Genomic DNA, 24,711 nt, shown 5'->3' with positions numbered 1-24,711 from the left:
AATATTGACTGGTATTTGGAACTGTTCATAATTCCCTTCACCTTGACTAAAGCCCCAGTTCCAGCTGCAGAAAAACAGCCGTAAAAGCATAATGCTGCCTCCACCATGCGTCACTATGGGGATGGTGTTCTTTTGGTGATGTGCAGTGTTGGCTTTGCGCCAAATATACCTTTTGGAATTATGGCCAAAAAGTTCAACCTTGGTCTGATCAGACACGTTTTCCCACATGCTTTTGGCAGACTTGATGTAAGTCTTTGCAAAACATAGCCGGGATTGGATGTTTTTCTTTGTTAGAAAAGGCTTCCGTCTTACCACCCTACCCCACAGCCCAGACATATGAAGAATACAGGAGATTGTTGTCACATGCACTACACAACCAGTACCTTCCTAGAAAGTCCTGCAGCTCCTTTAATGTTGCTGTAGGCCTCTTGGTAGCCTCCCAGACCAATTTTCGCCTTGTCTTTTCATCAAGTTTTGAGGGACGTCCAGTTCTTATTAATGTCACTGTTGTGCCAATTGTAATCCACTTCTTGATGACCGTCTTCACTGTGTTCCATGGTATGTCTAATCCTTGGAAATTATTTGGTACCCTTCTCCTGACTGATGCCTTTCACAATCAGATCCCTTTGATGTGTTGTATGCTCTTTACGGACCATGGCTATTGCTGTCACATGCAACAAAGAAAATGTCAGGAAAATCCTAATAGAACAGTTGAACTTTATTTGGGGTTACTCAGAGTCACTTTAAATAATATCAGGTGTGTACTAACTACTATTTAGCATGAGTTTAAATGTGATTGGCTAATTCTGAACACAACCACATTCCCAATTAAAAGAGGGTGTTCACACTTATGTAACCACATTATTGTAGTTTTGTTATTTTTATTTTTGCCCTCTAAATGATTTCAGTTTGTTTTTCTAAATAATTGTACAGATTATGGGTCACATTAAAGGTGGACAAAGTTCTGAAATTATTCATCTTGGACTGATTTTGTAACATGACAAAAACCTGGCGTTTTAACAGGGGTGTGTAGACTTTTTATATCCACTGTATATTTATCTATATTTTATATATATATATATATATATATATATATATATATATATATATATATATATATACAGTATATATGTAATTAATATGTAACTAATTGTTACAGAACTGTACAGCATATATATATATATATATATATATATATATATATATATATATATATATGCTGTACAGTTCTGTAACAATTAGTTTACTTCTCTCTCTGCCACACTGGATCGCTGTGAGGGGAGAGTGAAGAGAGCGCAAAAAGGCTATATTCACACCACGTGAAAAAAAGGGCAGTTACCAACGGATCAACACATTAGTGTGTCTCAAAATTTCAATCCATTTCCTGGCCGTCTGACCGTTTTTAACCGCCATTTGCCATCCGTTTTTCATGGAGGTTAAAAAAAAATGGATGAATTTTATTAGTTAGGTTTTTTTTGTCCCAGCCACCTAAAAACACCACAGTGCCCATGTAGATTGTGCCGCAATACCCCTGTAGATTTTGCCACATTGCCCACTGTAGATAGTGCCAGTGCCCACAAAGATGGTGCCCACTGTAAGGCTGGGTTCACACGACCACATTAACGTCCGTAATGGACGGACGTATTTCGGCCGGAAGTCCCGGACCGAACTCAGTGCAGGGAGACGGGCTCCTAGTATCATAGTTATGTACGATGCTAGTAGTCCCTGCCTCTCCGTGGAACTACTGTCCCGTACTGAAAAACATGATTACAGTACGGGACAGTTGTCCTGCAGAGAGGCAGGGACTCCTAGCATCGTACATAACTATGATGCTAGGAGCCCGGCTCCCTGCACTGAGTTCGGTCTGGGACTTCCGGCCGAAATACGTCCGTCCATTACGGACGTTAATGTGCTCGTGTGAACCCAGCCTAAACAGTGCCACAGTGCCCACATAGTGCCACAGTTCCCACTGTAGATAGTGAGCACATAGTGCCACACATAGTGCCCATGTAGATAGCGCCACATCGTCCCCTGCAGGTAGTGCCCATATAATGCCACAGTGCCCATGTAGATAGTGCTACACCCCCTGAATATAGCACACCCCCTGTAGATAGTGCCACCCCCTGCAGATAGCGCCACCCCCCGTAGACAGCACCATCCCCCCTGTAGATAGCACCACCCCCTGTAGTTAGAACCACCCCCTGCAGTTAGCGCCACCCCCTGCAGATAGCACCATCCCCTGTAGATAGCATCATCCCCTGTAGATAGCCCCAATCCCCCTGTAGATAGCGCCTCTCCCCCTAAATAGCACCCCCTTCCTGTAGATAGCACTATTATAGCTCCGTGTAGGAGCGAAATCCCTCTGGGAGCCCCTGATTCTGTGATTCCTCTCCTACAGATACCCCCTGACGTCGCTTTCCAAATATACATATATATACATGTGCCAGTGTCTGTGTCCAATCGCCCCAGAAAGTGAACATGCAATGCCTTTTTATTATATTCAGATGAAAAAAAATTGGCACTTGGATATAGACTGATGCATAACGGTGCTGTGTAACTGCATGACGCAGACTAATATGGCAATTTTTTGTGGCACTATTATTAGCATGGCCGTGATGTCTGTATCAGCAGGCAGATGCACTCTATCAGCACCAGAGGTCAAAATTAAATTAACCCCTTAACGACATGTTACGTACTAGTACGTGACAGCCATAAAGGGGAAGTATGGAGCGGGCTCATGGGCTGAGCTCGCTCCATACTCAGTGGGTAATGGCTGTGTTATACAGCTGACACCACACTGCAACAGGCAGAGTCAAAGATTACTTTGATTTCGCCCATTGAACACCTTAAATGCGATGGTCAATCGCGACCGCGACATTTAAAGGACAGATGTCGCGGAAAATATTTTTTTAGATCAATTCGCTTTTAGTGTTTTATTAAAATACATTTTATTTATTTGTGTGTTTGTGTTTTACTTTTTTTTTCTAACATTTACTTCACTATGGGGGCTGCCATCTTTTTTTTCATCTCTGTATGTGTCGATTAACGACACATACAGAGATGGAATACGGCACATACATCCCCATAGAGAATGCGAACGGGAGCCGTTCCATTCACTATGGTGTACGCCGTCTGTGTGGAAACGGCGCATGCGCGGCTCCCACACAGTCCAAAAGGAAGGTCTTCGGCCGAGCGACATCTGGCGCCATTTTCATTTGGACCGGAAGCCGCGGCCGGACAGTAAGATGACTACTTCCGGTCGCGGCTTCCGGACATGTGTTCAGAAGCAAGCACTAGGAGCGGAGGGAGCGGACGGACCGGAGGGAGCGGCGGCAGCGGCGGCGGCAGGAGCAGGTAAGTTATATTTGTGTATGTTCGTGTTTTAGTGTGTGATTACCACTGTATGTAAGCCTACTACACTGTGCATTCGCTCAAAAAATGGTGGCACACAGTGTAGGAGGTTTGAACATTCAATCCCCTCCTTTCTCCTGGCACTAGCCAGGATAAAGGAGGGGGATTAATTGAGCACACTAGAGGGAGTGTGTCTTCTCAAATTTTGCAGCATAAAGCAATGTGGTTGCTTTACCACATGCCAATGCTGCAATTTTGGGAATTGCTCCCTCTAGTGACCAGCACATGGAAATGTTATAAATTAGAATCTAATTTATAATATTTCCTGACTTGTGAAAAAATTAAAAAAATGTGAACAATGTATAATCATGTATATACTAACTGTTTAACTAAAAACAAAAAAATAATAATAATTCTAGCGACACATTCCCTTTACATTGTTAGAATCAGTGGGGCACCCCCTCATAAACGCCATCGCGCCCACACGCGATTCAATCAGCTGGTGACAATAGTTGTCATGGCAGCCTGGGGGCCTAATGAAGGTCTCTGGAAAACTGACAGAATCACGATATACTGCAATACAATAGTATTGCAGTATATCATGCAAGTGATCCAACGATCCGTGGTTCAAGTCCCCTAGGGGGACTAATAAAAAAGGTAAGAAACAGTTGAAAGAAGTTTTTTTTTATGTTCCAAAAAAAAAAATATAGTATTAAAAGTTAAAAAAAAACACTTTTCCCATTTTTTTACCCTAAAGCAATGTTAAAAAAATAAATGTTAACAGAACTGGTATAGCTGCGTCCATAAAAGTCTGAACTACCACAAAAGAGCGTTGTTTAACCCACTTGGTGAAAAAAAAATATATATATAAAACATGCAAATTGCTGTTTTTTGTTTACCTTAGCTCTGAATTTTTTGTTTCATAAAAAGTGATCAAAAAGTCGCATGTACCCCAAAATGGTATCAGTGAAAACTACAGTTCGCCCCGCAAAATGTAAGCCCTCACACCACTAAATTAATGTAACATAAAAAAGTTATGGCTCTCACAATATGGTGACACAAAACATTTTTTTTTTTTAGCAAATAGTTTTATTTTTTTAAAAGTGGTAAAACATAAAACAAAACATATAAATTCGGTATCGTTATAATAGTATCAACCTGTATAATAATGGGAATATGTAGTTTTTACTGCCTGATGGACGCCGTAAAAACAAAACCCCCCAAAAAATTGCATAATCACAGTTTTTTGTCCATTTCACCACACAAATATTTTTTTTCAGCTTCCCAGTACATTATGCGGTACAATAAATAGTGCCATGAAAAACTACAACTTGTCCCACAAAAAACAAGCCCTTATATGGCTATGTCGACAAAGAAATAAATTAAGTTATGGCTTTTTGGAAGGTGGGGAGGAAAAAACGAAAATAAGAAAATGCAAATTGGTCATGTCCTTAAGGGGTTAAAATCTATTTATTTGAAAAAAAAATAATGGCACTTAGACACAGACTGCAATACAACGGCGCTGAATAAATGCTTGACACAGAACAATATGCTAATTTTTGGTGGCTCTATTACTATTAGATATATGTAAAACAATGAGTGACATTACATCCGTGACGTCTGTTTCAGAAGGCAGCCACATTTTATCAGCACCAGGATTAATATTATTGAAAAACATTTGTGAATAATATGATAAAGATTGGTGATTCAAAAATTACTGTAAGAATTGTATAGCTGTAGCAGCATTTACTCACAGCAATGGCTGCCTGTGGCTGCCTTACACACTCCTATCACCATGTAAAAACTATCTATCAAATTAATATAAATCTAAACACTACTGTTTATTTTCTATTCTTTTCTCCTTTTCTATTCTTTTACTATCTCTCACTCTCTGTCTGGCATCCTGTCTGTTTCCCCAGCCACAAGGCACCAGCATTCCCTGGTTGGGCTGTTTATAATGGTTATGACTCATATGACTGTCATCCACTGAATCATCACCTATACACCTCGTGATTGGCTGTGCTAGAGGGAGGGCTGCCTGCAAAGCATTACGGGGAAGCCCACCAGACTGCCACCCGAGGTCATGTGAACCTTCTTTTCTGTCTTCTTGTCTCTTCTGAACTGTAGAATGGCAGCCGCCATTTTGAGCGATTCATGTGGGATGAATCCCAAAAGTTTCGGATTAGCAAAAATCCAAAACTTTTGAGAAACTCCATAGAATTTGATTTGTGTAGAATAGATTCGCTCATCTCTAGAGGCTATGTCAAATACTGTATATAAGTAGAACCATATCTACTAACTAAAATTTCACTTTAGTCTACAGCTGCCCCTGCTCTAGATTAATGTCAGATTCCAACTGCTCAACTGTACCCTGATAATAAATGCTGAGGGAAAAGAAGATCAGGCATGTTGGATTATTGCTTGCTCAATCTTTTTTCTTCCAGGATATAAGCCACTGCCAGAAGTGTCTGGAAGCAGCTTGTCTCCCTATCACCTATTGCATAAACATGCACACTTGTCATGTTTATGGTGAGGTCTGAGAATTTAGGTGAGATCAGTGGGAGTCTTACTGCTAGGACACCCACCGCTCTCAAGAATGGTGCTCCTGGAGTGCCCTATGTTAATGGAGCAGGACTGCGCATGCTCAGTCACCGCTTCATTCAATTTCCATGGGGCTACCGGAGATAGCGATTACATCGTATGAGCAAAAAACAGCAATTCTAGCATTGCTTTTTATAAAAAAAAATGAGATTGTTGACCATGCGACATAAATAATGTGATAATTGTTTTGTTCGGGTTGTTACGAAAGTGTTGCTAATTATTATATGTACTTTTTTTTCATACACTATAAAGCATTTTATATTGGAAAAAGTTTTTTTTCTTAATATTTTTAAATATTTTGTTTATCTGTTATTTTTATTTTTTTTGGGGGGTGGGTTTATTCCCACTAGGGGACTTGAAATCTCTAAGCCTGATTGCTCATATAATACACAGCAATACTTCCATATTGCAGAGTATTATGCCTGCCTGGCAGTTTCTGTCTGGCAGGGCCTAATAGGTGTACTAAGATGGCATACCTAGGAGACTTTTATTAGGCCCCTGTCTGCTATGACAATCCATCCGCAGCCCGAAAATGCATCATGTAAGGGGGCCAATAGGGTGACAGAGGGAGCCCCTCCTTCTGTTTAACCACTTAGATGCCATGGTCATTGAGTTCCAATCCCAACCGTTAGAGCATGATGACAATTGTATAATACACAGCTCCTGTGCCATCACTATGATGTACGTTGACGCCATTTCATGGAAACTACATAGTTCCCATGACTTCAATGTTTGTCATGGGATAGAAAGGGGTTAAAAGTGACAATTAATATGGTTTCCTTTCTTTCTGATTTATTAATATATGGCCAATTAAATATTTTCAATGAAATTCCTTTTACTGTAATTACATTAAAGTTTTTAGACTTTGGGGCAAATAAGATTCTACAAATTTATGAATAGGCATACACCCCTTAAGAAATTTGGCGCATCTTCGGCTGTCTGTGCACCACAAGCTCTTGTAGATTTCCACTATAATTCACGCGAGTTTCTGGTATAAATTATAGCAAGTCTTACGGGCCCCAGTGGCCCCTCCCACTAATAACCGCCCATTTATTTCTAAAGAATAAAAAGTTGCAAATTATAGTGCAAATATTATGCTCCTTATAATTTTGTGACTTTTTGATGCCAGGAAACTGTAAAGACCTTTAAACCCATTTTTCCCTTTGTGTTTTACTTTGTGGGTGTTTGTATTCAGACTTTACATTTTTACCCAGTCATTGTAATGGGATGTATCTCAAAACAATACTCAATGTCTGGAACTTACTTTGCTATTGAAGACCGAACAGATTTTTTTAATGGACCTATTGCGCGGCCAATGTTTGGGCAAATGAGCGTTCATTCGAACGCTTGTTCCTCATCATTGCCTTGTGTAAACAGGGCAGCGATCAGTCAGCAGACGAGAAATTGCTTGTTTTTCGCCTGATTAAACTTTTTATGCGGCCAGAATAATGGTCACTTCTCGGCAGTGTAAACAGGGGATGGGGAGGTTTATTAACGGTGTCTTAGACAGACAGTATAGAAAGTATAAAACTAGACCAGAAAGGCAGAAACTCTGCCAAATTGATCACAGTAAAGCACACTATGTGGTAAATTTGGTGCATCTTGCTAGACACTTTTCTCTTCCTTATGCCACATCATGCCTGGTGTACTTTACATTAATATTTTGCACCAAAAAATATGGCGCACACCATTAACAAATCTGGCGCATTTTACAACTCATGTTTGCCATGCCCCTTTTTCTAGATACTTTTCAAAACTGTCTAGGAAGGTGCAAAAAGTGTCTAAACCACATAATAAATTTGGGGTGCCCAGAATGTACACTAGATTTTGCACATTTTGTGCCCCAATGTATTTTTTTTACCTACTTATTAAACTGATCACTATATATGTTGTTCATAGTCAAAACTGTGTATTTTTTGACTCATAGAGAAAAATGTACATAAACAGTCTTAAGAACTAACTACATTTTGTAGTATTGAAGCGCTCTCTAGTGGTTTATGTTGTTATTACTCTCAATAATTGCCACACTTTTCTTTGTGCATAGAACTTGTTTACTCATATCCTATATTAAGAGTTTTTGGGTATATACACTAGGACTTGTATATTATATGTGATGTAATGGACCATTGTAAAGACTCATAGGAACAATACACCGTCATTATACACGTTTGAATTAAACACTACGTTTTTGAATGTCTTTTCTTGTGACTAATATACTGTATATGTAGTTAAGGCAGAAGATAGAATATATGAAAGCCATTAGGAGTAGGCAAAACAGTAGAGAATGCAGTAGTCATTTATTTGAATCAGATTTTTTAACAGCTTCCCGACCGCCCACTGTCTTTTGACGTCAGGCAGTGCAGGTGCTTAGTCTACAGGGACGTCTTTTGGCGTTGCTGTAGATTAGGCTGATGAGCGCTCGTGTGAGCGCTCATCCTCTAAGCAGGAGCTGTTAGGGTATGTTCACACGAGGGCGTCTGTAACGGCTAAAATTACGGGGATGTTTCAGCCTGGAAACATCCCCGTAATTTCAGCCGTACCGGCATGTGCAGGCGCTTGAACGCCGCGTCAATTACGGGCGTAATTAGCGCTGCTATTCATTGGAGTCAATGAATAACGGCTCTAATTATGGCCAAAGAAGTGACAGGTCACTTCTTTGACGCGGGCGTCTATTTACGCGCCGTCTTTTGACAGCGGCGCGTAAATATACGCCTCGTGTGAACAGACAAACGTCTGCCCATTGCTTTCAATGGGCAGATGTTTGTCAGCGTTATTGAGGCGCTATTTTCGGGCGTAATTCGGGGCAAAAACGCCCGATTTACGTCCGTAAATAGGCCGTGTGAACATACCCTTACTAACAGCTCCTGATCTTAGAGCAGCCTCCTGAACACAGCTGGGGTCGGCACACAGTCGGACCCCAGCTGTTTAACCCTTTGATTACCGCGGTCCGTGACCGCGGCAAGATCAAAGGGAATTCCCCTCTTTGGTCGCATCACCGGGATTCCAGTGATGCGATCAAAAAATGGGGAATCCCTCTGCAGTCAGCCCTGGGGACCTACAAAGGACCCCAGGGCTGTCTGTTCCATGTGCCTGCTGTTCGGGCACACTATGTGCTGCCCGATCAGCAGCCTGTGTCATAGTGACACAGTGTAATGTATTAGTGTACAGAAGTATGCTAATACATTACAAGTAAAAAATAAAGTTACAAATAAAGTTATCCCTTGATGGGATTAAAAAAAAAAAAAGTAACAAAACAGATAAATAAATAAAAAAAGTCCCAAAAAGAGTCTTTATTTTGCATTAAATACATTTTATTGCCCCTACACTAAATAAAAACAAAAAACCTACGCATATTAGGTATCTACACGACCGTAATAACCTGAAGAATTAATCTAATGGGTTATTTAGCGTGAAGCGTGAATGGGATAAAAAATAAACAAAAAAAACTATTCCGAGAATCGCTTTTTCCTATATTCACGCCGTAAAAAAAAAATTTTTTACCCCCAAACTGTGGGAAAAAAAAAATACTATTTCTCTCGCATAAAACAAGGCCTCATAGAGCCACGTCAATGAAAATATAAAAAAGTTATGGCTGCTGAAACGCAGAGAGGCAAAAACAGAAAAATTGAGCTGGTCATTAAGGTCTTTTCAGGCCCGGTCATTAATTTAAGGAACAAATTAAGAAAATATACCTCTAACTTGAAACGCTAAAGTTAATAGGGACAATAAGCACAAGACTTCTTGGATTCCTCTATCCCTGAAGTACATCTAGAAGAGAAACCTACTAGTCTTTCTTATGATAGAAAGTTGTTAAATAGCATTTGATTCTAAAAATAAACTTTAAAAATTAAAGGGATGTATACGTTTCCAATAAAGGGTCAGCTTTTTTTCCCATGGACAGTGCCTCTTGTGATCATGGATTGTGTGTAGTACTGATGCTCTATCCCCATTTAATTGAAATTAAATCATTAATTTTCAGACACTCTGATATGTTGCCAACCTTATCCTAGTTTCAGACTTTTCTCATGTGGGCATGTCCCTCCCTGTAATACATTCTGGATGTGAGTTCTGTGAGTGCAGGATGCTGCTGCCTTCACTATCTCATGTGGTAGCACAGCTTCATTCCTGTAATACTTACCACTTCTATAAATACTGATACACCCCTTGTATAATCTTCTCTCAACTCTGCAGACACTGATGCTAAGGAGGATGTAATCCCCCCCCCTCCTCTTGCAGATTCTGCAATGTGAGCTCTCCTCCCTATTTACACCTATTCACAGTGTAATACAAACTTTTGTGATCCTCCTCCGTCTCCTGAAACTTTGCCGTGGGTGCTCGGCTCCCTTTTGTAATTTTGCTCCTGCCCTGCTGTACAACCTCTTCCCCCGCCCTGCTGGTATCTCCCACTACCTTTGTAAGGAGGATGAACTAAATGTCCCTTCCCCTATTACAGCCTATGGACTGTGCAAAGTATCCTTTATGTAGATAGAATCCTTTATGTAAAATTACCTGGCCCGTTAAGAGTCTGTCCAGGCGCCAGATGAGTTGTAGATAAGTTGCTGTTCTGTGTTTTTGCCTTTCAGGTTCATTGAGAGGCAGGCCGTTATACTCTGAGACGCTGCAATCATACTGTGCTGTCATTAAGGAGGGAAGTGGTCGGAACAGTGACAGACAAAGGGGTTGGAGCCAACAGGTCTTAGAAGTGCCTAGTGCTGGCAAATGAGGGAGCATCGTGATGCCGATACGTTGCGCCACAACGCTGGTAGGAGGAGAGATAAGGAGCGGCGATATATGGGAGTGTTTTATAGCCCAGGAGTGGAGTGAGCGGTAGAACCGCGTAGAATACAGGGTGACCTGTTATTAGAGATCAGATGAGTAAGAGCAGGGAGGCAGCAGAGGGCTGAAGTCTGCAGCTACTGAGGTGGATGCCGGGCAGTGAATGAAGCTTGTTCGGAACTGAAGTGGAGACTGCTTTGGTGTGAAGTGCAGGGGTAGGCCGAAATCACGGAGAGCTGTGTAGAGTAACACAGTTGGTGTGCGGCCTCTTAAAGACGAATTGAGACCTGTGCAAGAAGTTTGTTTTTGAAAAATAGTTATTTGTACCACTGGAAGTGTTATAACCATTAATACTTGTCGTAACCTAATGTTTGTATGACATCGTAGCAACAGTTATATTCTCAGTAAAGATAACTGTTCAATGTTTTCTGGTTTGCAATTGTGTTTCCTCAAAGCGGGATTACTCGAGAAAAATGTTACAACTTTGTAGTTCCCAATGATTGAATTCATTTTGCACTAAGAAAGCAAATGATCAAGAAATGTAGCAGATTTTTCTGTAGATTTTACCCTATGCAATGCAAGTGATGAAATCCCCAGTGAAAATCCACAGCATTTCCACAAAAGAATGAGAGTCTCGCAGATTTGTGAATCCGCAGCATGCTCTGATTTACACACCGTTTTAGAAAAAAAAACAAAAAAAAAACAATCACATGTATTGTACTGTCTAAACGTCGTCTAAGAATGACTGAACTGGGAAACCTTCAATGTTTTTGTGATATTTTCTACTGCTTACTACTTTAGGATTAGTGACAGCCAGCGCTAGGAATACTTTATCAAGCATTAAATACAATATAGACTCAATGAATTAAAGCGTCATTTCATCCATTTTTAAAGTGTTCGTTCTTTGCATCCTAAGTAGGATGTAGTATTTTGGGCTATGGACAGAGCTAGGATTTTAAGAACTAGTTTTCTAAAAATTCAATTTCATTTTTTTATTTGCAGAGGAAAATAGATAGTTGTTTAAAAAGGTATCCCCCTGTATACAGTATGTAGGGTATATGGTTTTCATACAACCATCAGCTTGAGCCATGCATTGCACTTTACATCAACTTTTTACAGTTTCCACAATAATCAACAGTAAATTCATGACTTCAATTACCTGAAGAGTTTTATGGGTTTTATTGCAAATATTAGTAGCATATCTTAGAGTTGTGAGCCCATGTTACCAATTGCATGTGGTTGATGTTTAAATTCACCAATCCAGTGTTGAACTGGGGTACCTCTGGGGTCAACAAAAGGAAATGTTTCTGAGGCTCCACAAACAACACCAACTGTACAGATCCAGATCATGTGGATTTTTAGTTGCGTCAGAAGATGGGCTCACCAAGAATCCTACGGTTCACTGCTTGACCAGACTCAATCTATGAATATGTGATGTTCGATATAAATGTGTAATGTTCTGGAGTTTTGTAATTTATCTGGGGGCGGACAGAGACAACTTGGGGCTCCTATCCAAAATGTATACACCCTTGCTCCAGCCTACCCACAACTTAGAGCTTTTCATGTTTAAAATGAATAACTGTTAGGGTACGTTCACACGCAGTGAGCAAAAACGTCTCAAAATACGGAGCTGTTATCAAGAGAAAACAGCTCCTGATTTTCAGATTTTTTTTGTGCCACTCGCGATCTTCGTGCCGTTTTTCCCGGTGTTTTTTACGGCCGTTTTTGGTGCTTTTTTTCTATAGAGTCTATGAAGAACGGCTCCAAGAATATCCCAAGAAGTGTCCTGCACTTCTTTTTCGCGGTCGTTTTTGTACACATAAAAAAACGCCGCGAAAAACACTCCGTAGAAACAGAATGCCATTTTCCCATTGAAATCAATGGGCAGATGTTTGGAGGCGTTCTGCTTCCGATCTTTCGGCCGTTTTTCTGGCGTTTACGGCCCAAAAAACGGCCGAAAATAGGCCGTGTGAACATACCCTAAAATAATATTTTTTGCTGTTATCCCTTTGGAAAATGGCTAGATAGTCTTCATTTCCCCTGCAGTGATGGGTAACATCCCTGATGGTCTAGAGCAGTGAAGGAATTCAAAGTGACATCCCTGGTGGTCTAAGGCTGGGTTCACACGACCTATTTTCAGACGTAAACGAGGCGTATTATGCCTTGTTTTACGTCTGAAAATAGGGCTGCAATACGTCGGCAAACATCTGCCCATTCATTTGAATGGGTTTGCCGACGTACTGTGCAGACAACCTGTAATTTACGCATCGCGTAAATGGCTGTTTCGACAACCTGTAATTTACGCGACGCGTAAATGGACTGCCTCGGCAAAGAAGTGCAGGGCACTTCTTTGCCACGTAATTTGAGCTGTTCTTCATTGAACTCAATGAAGCACAGCTCAAGATTTACGAGCGTCTCAGACGCCTCGTAAATTACGAGGAGGAGCATTTACGTGTGAAACGAGGCAGCTGTAAACAGTCTGTCTTTTCACACGTAAATGCCTCTCATCGTGTGAACATACCCTAAGAGATATGAGAGACCTGTGGAGAGTGTAAGTAGTGGGAAGGGGCAAGAGAAGCAGGATACGTCTTTTAAAATCCCTTATGGCCAGAATGGGCCCCTGACCTTTTCTGGGCCCCTGTGCAGCTGCAGGCTGCACAGGCTACTTGTCAGAATTTGCTGTGTTTTATGGTGCGTGTATGCAACCCATTGTGCATTACATTTTCCAATGTGGTAATTGCATGTTGTGATTTTTATACTTTCATGACTTTAAACTGAATTAATATACTATTTCTTCTTCTACTTCTACTACTACTACTACTACTTCTACTACTACAACTACTACTACTACTACCACTACTGCTACTACTACTACTGCTACTACTACTACTACTACTACTACTACTACTACTACTACTACTACTACTACTACTATTATTAACATGGATAGTTATAAGAAATTGTACATTTCACATTTATCGGCAACAAATACATAATACATAACTACAACCGTTAAAATAAATGTATTAGCATTGGTTTATAACCACAGTGGCAATAACGAAAAAAAACTAAATTAGACATTCAGCTCTTCTTCATCTTATTGTAGCACAGCAATAAACTATTCACACGACCGGGTCGCGCCCGAGTGCCGGCCTGTAAAATCGGCCATTCTGCCCGGCCGGTTTGCATAAAGTTTTGCATCCGTGCCGGGCCGGGCAGATCTGGACAGTGACATCAGCGGCAACTCCTGAAGGGGAATCCCCATGTGTTCGGGGATTCCGCTTCAGGAGTTTCCCCTGATGTCACTGCCCAGATATGGACAGAGACATCAAGCGCTCTGTCCAGGAGCGGAATCCCCGAACACACGGGGATTCCGCTCCTTCAAGGAGCTAAAGTGCGGCTAGCACATAGCAGAGCGGGGAGATACCTCCCTGCTCTGCTATAGTGGCGTTGCTGCATTAGTAGCAGCAGCTGCTAGCGGCGCCATCGAAGGTGTCACCGGGCCAGGGCGCTTTTAAAACAAGCAGGGGAAGGGAGCCAGCGCAGCGCTCCCTCCACCTGCTGTACACCCCGGCCCTGCCACACCGTGTACCACGATGCCATTCGTCAGAATGGCATCAACTCCTCCTCCTCACATGCACTCTGCGCTGTGAGGAGGAGGAGATAGAGTGCAAGCGCCGGAAAACCCGGCCATCACTCGGGGCACATCCCGGTGATGGTCGTGTATTACCCGGCCCCATAGACTGCTATGGGAGCCAGGCGGCCGGGTACCCGGCCGAAGATAGAGCATGTCCTATTTTTTGACGGCAGGTTGTCCCGGCCGTCAAAAAATCGGTCGTGTGAATAGCCCCATTATGGGTCTATTATTCCTAATGCAGCCGGGTGCCGGCCGATTTATGAACGGCCGGCACCCGGCCAGGAAACCCTGTCGTGGGAATGAGGCCTAAAATCCATAGCATGGTCTCAAAGGTCATCGCTCAGTGACTTCGTTGAGTACATTAGTAGATTTCAGTTCTTTGCGTTGCTTTTTAGAAATTCTGGACAACACCTTTAATATGATTCTGCTTCTTTCTATAGCCAAAGTGAAAGGTGAAAGTATGATTTGCCATTTACTGTCTCGCACATGGCAAATGTACTGAGAGTCTGTACAGTCCGTAATACAGTAAACCTCTTAGGCTGGGTTCACACGACCTATTTTCAGACGTAAACGAGGCGTATTATGCCTCGTTTTACGTCTGAAAATAGGGCTACAATACGTCGGCAAACATCTGCCCATTCATTTGAATGGGTTTGCCGACGTACTGTGCAGACGACCTGTCATTTACGCATCGTCGTTTGACAGCTGTCAAACGACGACGCGTAAAAATACAGCCTCGTCAAAAGAAGTGCAGGACACTTCTTTCAGACGTAGTTTGAGCCGTTCTTCATTGAACTCAATGAAGAGCAGCTCAAAATTTAAGGCTGTCAGAGAAGCCTCGAAAAATGCGAGGAGGAGGAATTACGGCTGAAACGAGGCAGCTGTTTTCTCCTGAAAACAGTCTGTCATTTCAGCCGTAAAAGCCTCCCATCGTGTGCACATACCCTAAAGAACCGGCCTACAGTATTTTGAGCCTTAAAGCTGCGGAAACTTTTTCCTTTTTTCATCTCCATTCATAACTTTGATTTTTTCGTCGACGTAGACATATGAGGGCTTGTTTTTGCATTATATCAGTTGTATTTTTGAATAGCACCATGGGGTACAAATAATGTTTTGTATAACTTTTATTATTATTTTTAAGAGGGAATGAAAATAAACCTGCAATGCGGCCATAGTTGTTTTTTTTTTTAGGCCATTTACAGTACATTATATATAATATGTTAACTTTACTCTGTGGGTAATTATAATTACAGCTGTGCAAAATTTATATAGTTTCTTTAAGTTTGACTACTTTTGCACGATAAAAATACTTTCTTCGACAACATAATTCGTTTTTGTGTCGTCACAAGAGCCATAACATTTTTATTTTTCTGTTGACGTAGTATTATAAGGACTTGTTTTTCACAGGATAACTTATCGTTTTCATTAAAAAAATTATGGGGTACATACAACATTTTGATCACTTTTTATTCCTGTTTTTGCAATGCAGGAGGGATAAAAAAAAGCTATTTTGGCATTTCTTTATTTCTTTATTTATTTTTTACAACGTTTACCTTGCAGGATAAATAACATGTACATTTTATAGTAGGAGTAGTAACAGATGCGGCAATACCATTTATGTGGGCATTGTAAGGCCCCGGGCTGCCATGGCAACTCATCGTCACCACGCGATTGTGTCACATAGGGGTCGTTGGCTTACAGAGGGAGCCTCATCCCGCTGTAAAACCACTCAGGTGCCAGGGTCAGTATTGACTACAGCATCTGTTGGGTTAAACGACTGGGATCGGAGTCAACTCTGATCCTGGCCATTGCAGCAGGGTGTGAACTGTAACATACAGTTGACACCCGCTATGAATGGTGCAGGCACAGCTCCATAGCCCGTGCCGTCCCTGTGCCATAATAGTATAGTGCAGTGCGGGAAGGGGTTCAGAACTGCAGGATGTTTTTAATAGAGAGGCAAAAATACCCTGATAAATCCAACTCTTTTTGTTTTAAAAGCTGCACTTTGAAACAAGCGTTTCTATTATGTGGTACAAAGCACTGTTATTTGGTTATTTTTAATTAATGATAACTTCAAGGTACAAAACGTATTATTTTTCCTAAATGTCCTGTACAAGAGTGTAACTATAGGGGGTGCAGAGGTAGCAGAGTGCTGATGCCTGAGGGGTCTCAATGGCCTCTCTGCCACATAAGAAGACATCATGAAAGGTCCTGTTATACATTTTGCATTGGGCCCAATAGCTTCAAGTTACACCTTTATAAAGTATATGCAGCTTGTAATTTTACGTCTTGTCAACATAAGTAGTTTTCATGTCACTACCCAAGCTCAGCATATTGCTCTTGAATGACATACAGTATTCTGAATTAGTGATCATAATATATAACCATCGTCTCCACTACAACTACCAGCATGTGGCTGTCAGGATATGTTTGGAGTTGCAGTTTGGCAACAGAGAGACACCGGTGGTTGACCACTGGTGTATAAGGATCATCAGCCTAGAAACGTATTAACTTATTACCGATTGTGCCATCTGAATCATACACTTTATGGTCAGGAGTGGTAAACCTCTGGGCATTAATAGTGCCATATTGTGAGAACTAAAACCACCAATTTCTGGTGATGTATCTGTACGGTTCCCATGTACATGAATCATCTGATTCTTCTTACTTTCCCTTTGACTAGTAATTACAGGATTCAGATGACAACCTGTGGAAGATATCGCTCAATGCTTAGCAGCATCTGGCTCTTTGGCAGATTTTCCTGGCACTTCTGTTAATGGTTTTGAATTTGCCCATGGGTCTTTCATGTGGTTGAATTGCAGATGGACTGTCTGTACTGCCTTGTTCTCCTAGGTGCTTTATGTTTTGCTCCTCACTCATTTTAGGAAAAACATGCCATTTTAAAAAGGTAAAATAAAATCTTTCATTGCTTTAGAAGGTCCTATATGCATAGCCTTACTTTCCAGAGTAGTCTAAAAGATTGCTTTGAAAGCAAACACATGTGGCTCTCTATTCAAATCCAGAGCTGTGAAGTGATAAAATTAGGCATTTAATGGAGTGTCTGTGAAATTTAGCATTTTCATGTAACCTTTACAAAGTACCTTAACAATAATATAACAGACCTTTATTTTTCTCATTCCAGTGACTAAAACCTGCTTTTATTTATTCCTTAGGAGATCCGCTATCTATATGCAGTCTCGCCTGTCAATGAATTATGCACTGTTAATAGAACTTAGTAATGTAGTACTAACAATACTAGAGAGAAATACATGAATTTATTTATTTGTCACACTCGTGAGTAAAGAAAACTATCTCAGATAGGAAGCCTGATATCACTATATGGGTATGTTCACACGAGGTCATTACGTCCGTAATTGACGGACGTATTTCAGCCGCAAGTACCGGACCGAACACACTGCAGAGAACCGGGCTCCTAGCATCATAGTTATGTACGATGCTAGGAGTCCCTACCTCGCAGCCGGACAACTGTCTCGTACTGAAACCATGATTACAGTACGGGACAGTTGTCCGGCAGCGAGGCAGGGACTCCTAGCGTCGTACATAACTATGATGCTAGGAGCCCGGCTCCCTGCACTGTGTTCAGTCCGGGACTTGCGGCCGAAATACGTCCGTCAATTACGGACGTAATGACCTCGTGTTACGGCAGTATTTTGGTCAGCATACGGCATCAGTATTTGGCAGAAGAAACCAGGAATGGGTCCAAAACACGGTAGAGGTACAAATCTTTTCATTGTACTTTTCTATGAGTAGGTTCGACTACTAGTTTTGGCTTCCAAATACTGATGCAAAATGAAATGCTGCGGTGTAAGGGCGGGTTCACACATAGCGGAATTTCACTTAAATTCCGCTGCGGACACTCCGCAGCGTTAATCCGCAGCGGAGCCGTTTCTCCATTGACTTTCACTTTAATTTAGCAGTGTTCGTTTACACGATGCGTACAATTCCGCTGCGGAGCATAGGCTGCGGAGCGGAATTTGGTGTCCGCAGCATGCTCTGTCTGTTGCGGAGCAGTGGCGGACTGGTTGCGGACTCATGGCGGAATTTCTCCATTGACTTCAATGGAGAGTCAAAATTCCGCAATGAAGTCCGCAGATCTTATGTGTGCTGCGGAGCGTATTGTTTTTACTACCATGACATTTCTTCATTCTGGCTGGACCTATGTATTTCTAGGTCTACAGCCAGACTGAGGAAGTCAATGGGGCTCCCGTAATGACGGGAGCGTTGCTAGGAGACGTCTGTAAATAGTCACTGTCCAGGGTGCTGAAAGAGTTACGCGATCAGCAGTAACTGTTTCTGCACCCGGGACAGTGACTACCGATCTCAATATACATGTATCTGTAAAAAAAAATATAAGTTCATACTTACCGAGAACTCCCTGCGTCTGTCTCCAGTCCGGCCTCCCAGGATGACGTTTCAGTGTAAGTGACGGCTGCAGCAAATCACAGGCCAAGCACAGGCTGCAGCGGTCACATGGACTGGAGCGTCATCCAGGGAGGTCGGGCCGGATGCCGAAAGAGGGACGCGTCACCAAGACAACGGGCGGTAAGTATGAAATTCTTTGACTTTCACTAGGGAAAGTGCTGTCCCTTCTCTCTATCCTGCACTGAATAGGGAGAAGAGAAGCACTTTTCCTGCAGTCCGCAGCGGCCAGTCCGCATCAATTTTCTGCACATTTTGTGCAGATCCGCTGCAGAATCTGCAACGCAGATTCTGTGCGGCATTGATGCGGACAGTTGCGGAGGAATTCCGCCATGTGTGGTCATGCCCTAAGAGAGGCCTAATGGTATGTTCACACACAGCAGATTTGTTACAGAAATTTCTGCAAATAAATATCCTTTCCATTCATCTGAAAGGGGTTGTTTCTAATATCCTTTCCATTCATCTGAAAGGGGTTGTTTCTATAGCATGTGCATGGGTTTCGGCAAACCCCATTCAGATGTGTGTAATCGATTTTTACTGACAGAAATTTCTGTAAGAAATATGCCACTAGTGAAAATACCTTAAACCCTTCCGGCCGCAGTAATTTTTCTGATTTTCACTTTCGTTTTTTCCTCCCCGCCTTCCAAAAGCCGTAAATTTCTTATTTTTCCATCAATATTGCCGTATGAGGGCTTGTTTTTTGCAGGATGAGTTGTAGAATTTAATAGAACCATCTATTGTACCATGTAATGTAGTGGGGAAACTGTAAAAAAAATATTTGTGGGGTGGAATAGGAAAAAACAGAGATTCCTCAATCTTTTAGGTGGTTTTGTTTTTACGGTGTTCACCGTGTGGTAAAAACGCATGTTAACTTTATTCTCCAGGTCAATATGATTACAGTGATACCAAATTTATATAGTTCTCTTTATGTTTTACCACTTTTACAAGGAAAAAACTAATTGTTAAAAATTGTATTTGAGTTTTGTCGCCATAGAGGAATACGTTTTTTATTTTTCACGGTATAAGGGCTTATTTTTTGCGGGGCGAGCTGTAGTTTATATTGGTACCATTTTGGGGTACATGAGACTTATTGACCACTTTTTATTTAATTTTTTGTGGGAGAAGAAGTGACCACAAAACAACAATTCTGACGTTTGAATTTTTTAAATTTTTACGGCGTTCATCGTGCGCACTAAATAATGATCTATTGTAATAGTTCAGACTTTTAAGGATGCGTCGATACTAGTTATGTTCATTTTTTATTTTTTTTACATTGCGCTTGAGGGAAAATGGGAAAACGTTTTTTTTGTTTTTTTTAACTATTAATGTTTTTAGTTTTTATTTATTAAAGAACCTTTATTTTACTATTTTTTACTTTTTTACTTGTCCCCCTAGGGGAATTGAACCGGCAATCAATACTAATGTATTGCAGTATATTGTGATTCTGTCAGTCTTCGGAGGCAGGGCTTCAGAGGAGTACAAAGATGGTGGACTTGGGGACCATGACTTCCTAAAGAAAATATACTAAAAACAATGCTCATGAGGCATTGCAAAAAGTTGTTTATGTGGACAGTAAACAGTATTGTATATTAGGCTGGTTTAACATGTATAAAGTTTGGCCTTAGATAGACCTTTCAGACCAATTTCTATATTTCCATTGAGACACACAGATACTTTTTTCCCATTGGAACAAGTGTTTCTTACCTTAGTAAAATAAAGCGCTCCGTCCCCAAAATATGTTTGTTTCTCATATAACTGTTTGAACACTTCTATTAAACTGACAATGGGTGAAGAATACTGGGAGCCAAAAGTCCTCCTGTTACTAAACCTCTTTCGTTAGAGCCCACTCTATGATTCCCCCAAAAAAGACACGTACGCCTAACGCTTTCTTTTATCCAATACATAGTAATAGCCACAAACACAATCGAACAACTACCACCAGCATTATATTCTCATAACCGGTTACCTGGCGGCATGTTGACTCTCAGTGGCCGAACTCATCTATTTCCACATATTTCCTCTGCCACTAACCAGTGAAGAAAAAACAACTTAAGCAAGAATCCCTTGTACATAATACATATTGTATTAAAGAAAAAAACACTTATATATTTCAGAAAAGGAATTTTTCCGTTTTTTATATGTATTTTGGCAAAAACATATAAAAGGCCCAAAAAAAAATACAAGACCAAATTTGAAAAAAAGGACAAGTTCAAACTTTCTCCTGGAATTCAGAGGCCCATCCCACAAAAGCCCAGCCTTATAGTTGTTGGGGTAAGGCCACCTGACCTCACCAACCCAATAGCAGGTGTGCTACCCCTTTTTATCTATAACTGAACCCCTTCTTGCGCTACCCCTGCAGTTAGAATGCACTGCGGTCATACAATCAGATCGAAAAGTCATATACACATACTGTGTATTGATATAGGTCTGATTCCTGGATTTACACTTGGTAGTATTCACTATTACTTTGCTGGCAGATGGTTGTCACTGAAATAGTTGCCTGTATCTCAAATTCCCATCTTGACATAACAATGATGAATATTTAATAAACAATGTTTGAGGAAAAATAATTTGAAAGATTCCACCCAAACCTGACTTTAATAGATGTTAGAAGCTTCAAGAAAAAGTTGTTACACAAATATCTGGACGTCTAAATTCCTTTTTGGCACATTTAGTTCAGATTTGTTGATCTTTTTTTTCCTAGAAAAATTGCAGACATTTCAGGGACATATTACTTTTAGTTGGTGAGATAAAACATGCACAGATTTTGTTCCATGGAGCGCAGTGGGGAACATTTTGATGGATTACAGGATACTAAAGTTGTTGCTACTGATTGTGGCCGAAAAACGTTCCTCCAATAGGATTTGCATGTGAGTTGGGATTTTACCGCTGACAAAAACCAGCAATTTCTGTCTCTTTTAAGTATAGTGTATGTAAAATATTCATTATTTTAGGCAAACACCAATGAAATCTGCCTTTTCACATTGTAATTTTTTATTAGGCAGTCCATCCGAATTAATGAATTTTGCAACATTGTGCCTAAATAGGTTTGATTGGTTGTGTAAGGACAGAGGTTTTTTTGTTTTTTTTAAGCAATATCAGAACTTGACAAGGATGGGCTCCTGCATATGGACTCCTAGTCATGGTGACTGCTTTATTCACTTACAGATTGTTAGGGTGAGCTCATAAGGCTGGGTTCCCATGGGTCAGATAAAAGTACGCAGGGTATCCGACCTAGAACCCTCAGAGAATTCTGCCTTAAAAGCCGCACCCAATTGTGGAGCAGGTTTATGGGCAGAATCTCCCACGTGGAAATCAGTGGTTAAATAAATAAAATAAAAAATAAGCTAATACTTACCCTCGGCCGTTGTCATAGCGATGTGTCCCTCTGTTCTCCGACAGTCCGGTCTCCTGGAATGACGCTGCAGCCCACATGACCTCTGCAGCCTGTGATTGGCTGCAGCAGTCAACATGGGTTGGAACGTCATCCCAGGAGGCCGGTCTGGACGGAGAATAGGGGAATGAGTGTCTATGACCAAAAAAAACAAAAAAAGTGTTTTTTTTTCTTCTGATTTGCGAATTTTGTGGCAGAATCGCAGCATTTCCACAGCAAAAGTCTCAACATTTGTAGTGGCTATATATACACCCAACAAAAGAGCAACAGATCCGAATTGCATGTCAATTTATGAACGATTTTGCTGCTGAGTTTTTCATGCAGCGTGTATGAGATTTATTTAAATCTTATTCACTTTGCTGCCACTGTAAATGCTGTGGAATTTCCACACAGAATTCCGTAGCAGAAATTCCGTGGCGTTTTACGCTACTTGGGAACCCAGCCTCAGGGTAATACAGGGTAAGAAATTAAGATGATGTGGCAAACCTTGGGACCTCTACCACTCAAGAAGTGGTTAAAAAGTCAACATACACCATTCTAGTGCACATGGAAATCAATAAGGCATGAATAGAGGATATGTCCCCTACAAAGATGGGCAATGGCCAAAAATGTCATTCTGACCTATGTGACCTTGCCATAGACGTGGAACTTTACCATCAAATATAGTGACTTGTTGTTCACTATTAGGGTATGTTCACACGGCGGGGGTCCGTAACGGCTGAAATTACGGGGATGTTTCAGCCTGAAAACATCCCCGTAATTTCAGCCGTACCGGCATGTGCAGGCGCTTTAACGCCGCGTCAATTACGGCCGTAATTAGCGCTGCTATTCATTGGAGTCAATGAATAGCGGCTCCAATTACGGCCAAAGAAGTGACAGGTCACTTCTTCTACGCGGGCGTCTATTTACGCGCCGTCATTTGACAGTGGCGCGTAAATATACGCCTCGTGTGAACAGACAAACGTCTGCCCATTGCTTTCAATGGGCAGATGTTTGTCAGCGCTATTGAGGCGCTATTTTCGGGCGTAATTCGGGGCAAAAACGCCCGATTTACGTCCGTAAATAGGCCGTGTGAACATACCCTTAGGCATAAATAATCACCATCAACAGGAACTCACTTCAGATCTGAATTGTTACATAACAGCCTACTGCTTCGAGTCATTGTCAGATATTTGGTTGTATGGATCGCCAAGCATCAAACAGTTTATGGTATTAATGCCAAAAAGTAATATTGTATACACAGCTGCCTCCATTGTAAAGTATTTTTCTGTGACATTTAACTGCAATAATTATCAACTCATGTTAACTGAGCATGAATACTGTCATATTATTTGTACAGTAGCTTACTTAAATTTGACATATGACATCGAATGTAAGGGAATTAAAAAATGTTCAAAGCCACATCTGGTCTGGATCATCGGTGGCCTTCTCAAACAGGTGGTCTATTGGAGACATTTCACTGTATGTGTATCTGTATGAGTTGGCTGTTGATTTAAAAGATTGGAGGTGCTTTTAAATCATAGATATATTATAATGAATTTATTTGGTCATGGCTGTTAATTTGTGAATATTTTCCCTACTAGGTCCATGGAAATGCAGGACCTAGCAAGTCCGCATAATCGTGTTGGAAGTGGAGATGCATCGGGCTCCAAACTGGATAAGTCAAATATCAACAGCAACATCACAACAAATGGTACAGGAGGTAAGTCTCCTTAGTTTTTCATAAAAAATGAATTAATCAATTTGTATCAGCTTTTCACCCTTATGTTTTCACGCTTTACAAATACTATTAAACACATTTGTAAACTATATGACATATATTATAACAATGGGGGGATATTGTAAAAGGTGTTTAAGCGCTATAATTGAGATTTTATAGCAAGAGTGACCAGCTAACTCATCCATGGAAGCATAGAAGAATTTGCCACAGCAGATTTTTCCGATATAAGACTCCCCACAATCCCACACCTCCAAATCCAAGCCTGATTGTAATCTGAATGCTCTGGGAGTGCACGCCAAAGACGCCCAAGGCCAGGTTTACATTTGATAGTGCCCTGTGTGGTACCTTTTGTTGAGGCCCTACATATGGTGTACTGTCATAAAATGCACAAATAATCATACCATACAGTGTTTAATAATAAGTGAAATACAATATTGGGCCTACATAACAGTGCATATGTTGGCCTAGTAATAACACTCCCAAACAGTTTCCTTAATAACAATACTATACAGTTCACAATACAATTCAGAAATAATATTCTCTACAGTGCCTAAATAGCAGTGCCACACAATGCCATAGTCAATATTACTATACAGTGCTCAAATGATACCAACATACAGTAACTAAATAATGTGCCAGGAATCCATGACTGTCTCGCTGCATTTTGCAATATTTTTTTTCATGAAGCTGGGAAGCCGCATGAAAGACGCCTGTGAACCATATGAAGCTTGTGTAACATATTGTGGCCAGCCTAATTCTAAAGCAGAATTACCCCACTATACCTTGCTATTA

General features: G+C 41.0%; 1 protein-coding gene across 2 annotated transcripts in view; it reads left to right on the top strand.

Annotated features, from left to right (window-relative positions):
- EYA4 (EYA transcriptional coactivator and phosphatase 4) overlaps positions 1–24,711 on the top strand; it is a 121,566-nt gene that overhangs the window by 9,362 nt on the left and 87,493 nt on the right. For both annotated transcript variants that reach the window (XM_075864307.1, XM_075864308.1), the window contains exon 2: positions 23,783–23,901. In XM_075864307.1, coding sequence (XP_075720422.1) covers positions 23,787–23,901 — 115 coding nt within the window. In that variant the 5' untranslated portion in view covers positions 23,783–23,786. The remainder of the gene's footprint in view (positions 1–23,782; positions 23,902–24,711) is intronic.

This window comes from Rhinoderma darwinii, chromosome 4 (genome assembly GCF_050947455.1).
Source record: "Rhinoderma darwinii isolate aRhiDar2 chromosome 4, aRhiDar2.hap1, whole genome shotgun sequence".
NCBI classification, from domain to species: Eukaryota; Metazoa; Chordata; class Amphibia; order Anura; family Rhinodermatidae; genus Rhinoderma; species Rhinoderma darwinii.
This window is presented reverse-complemented; position numbering and strand designations above follow the sequence as displayed.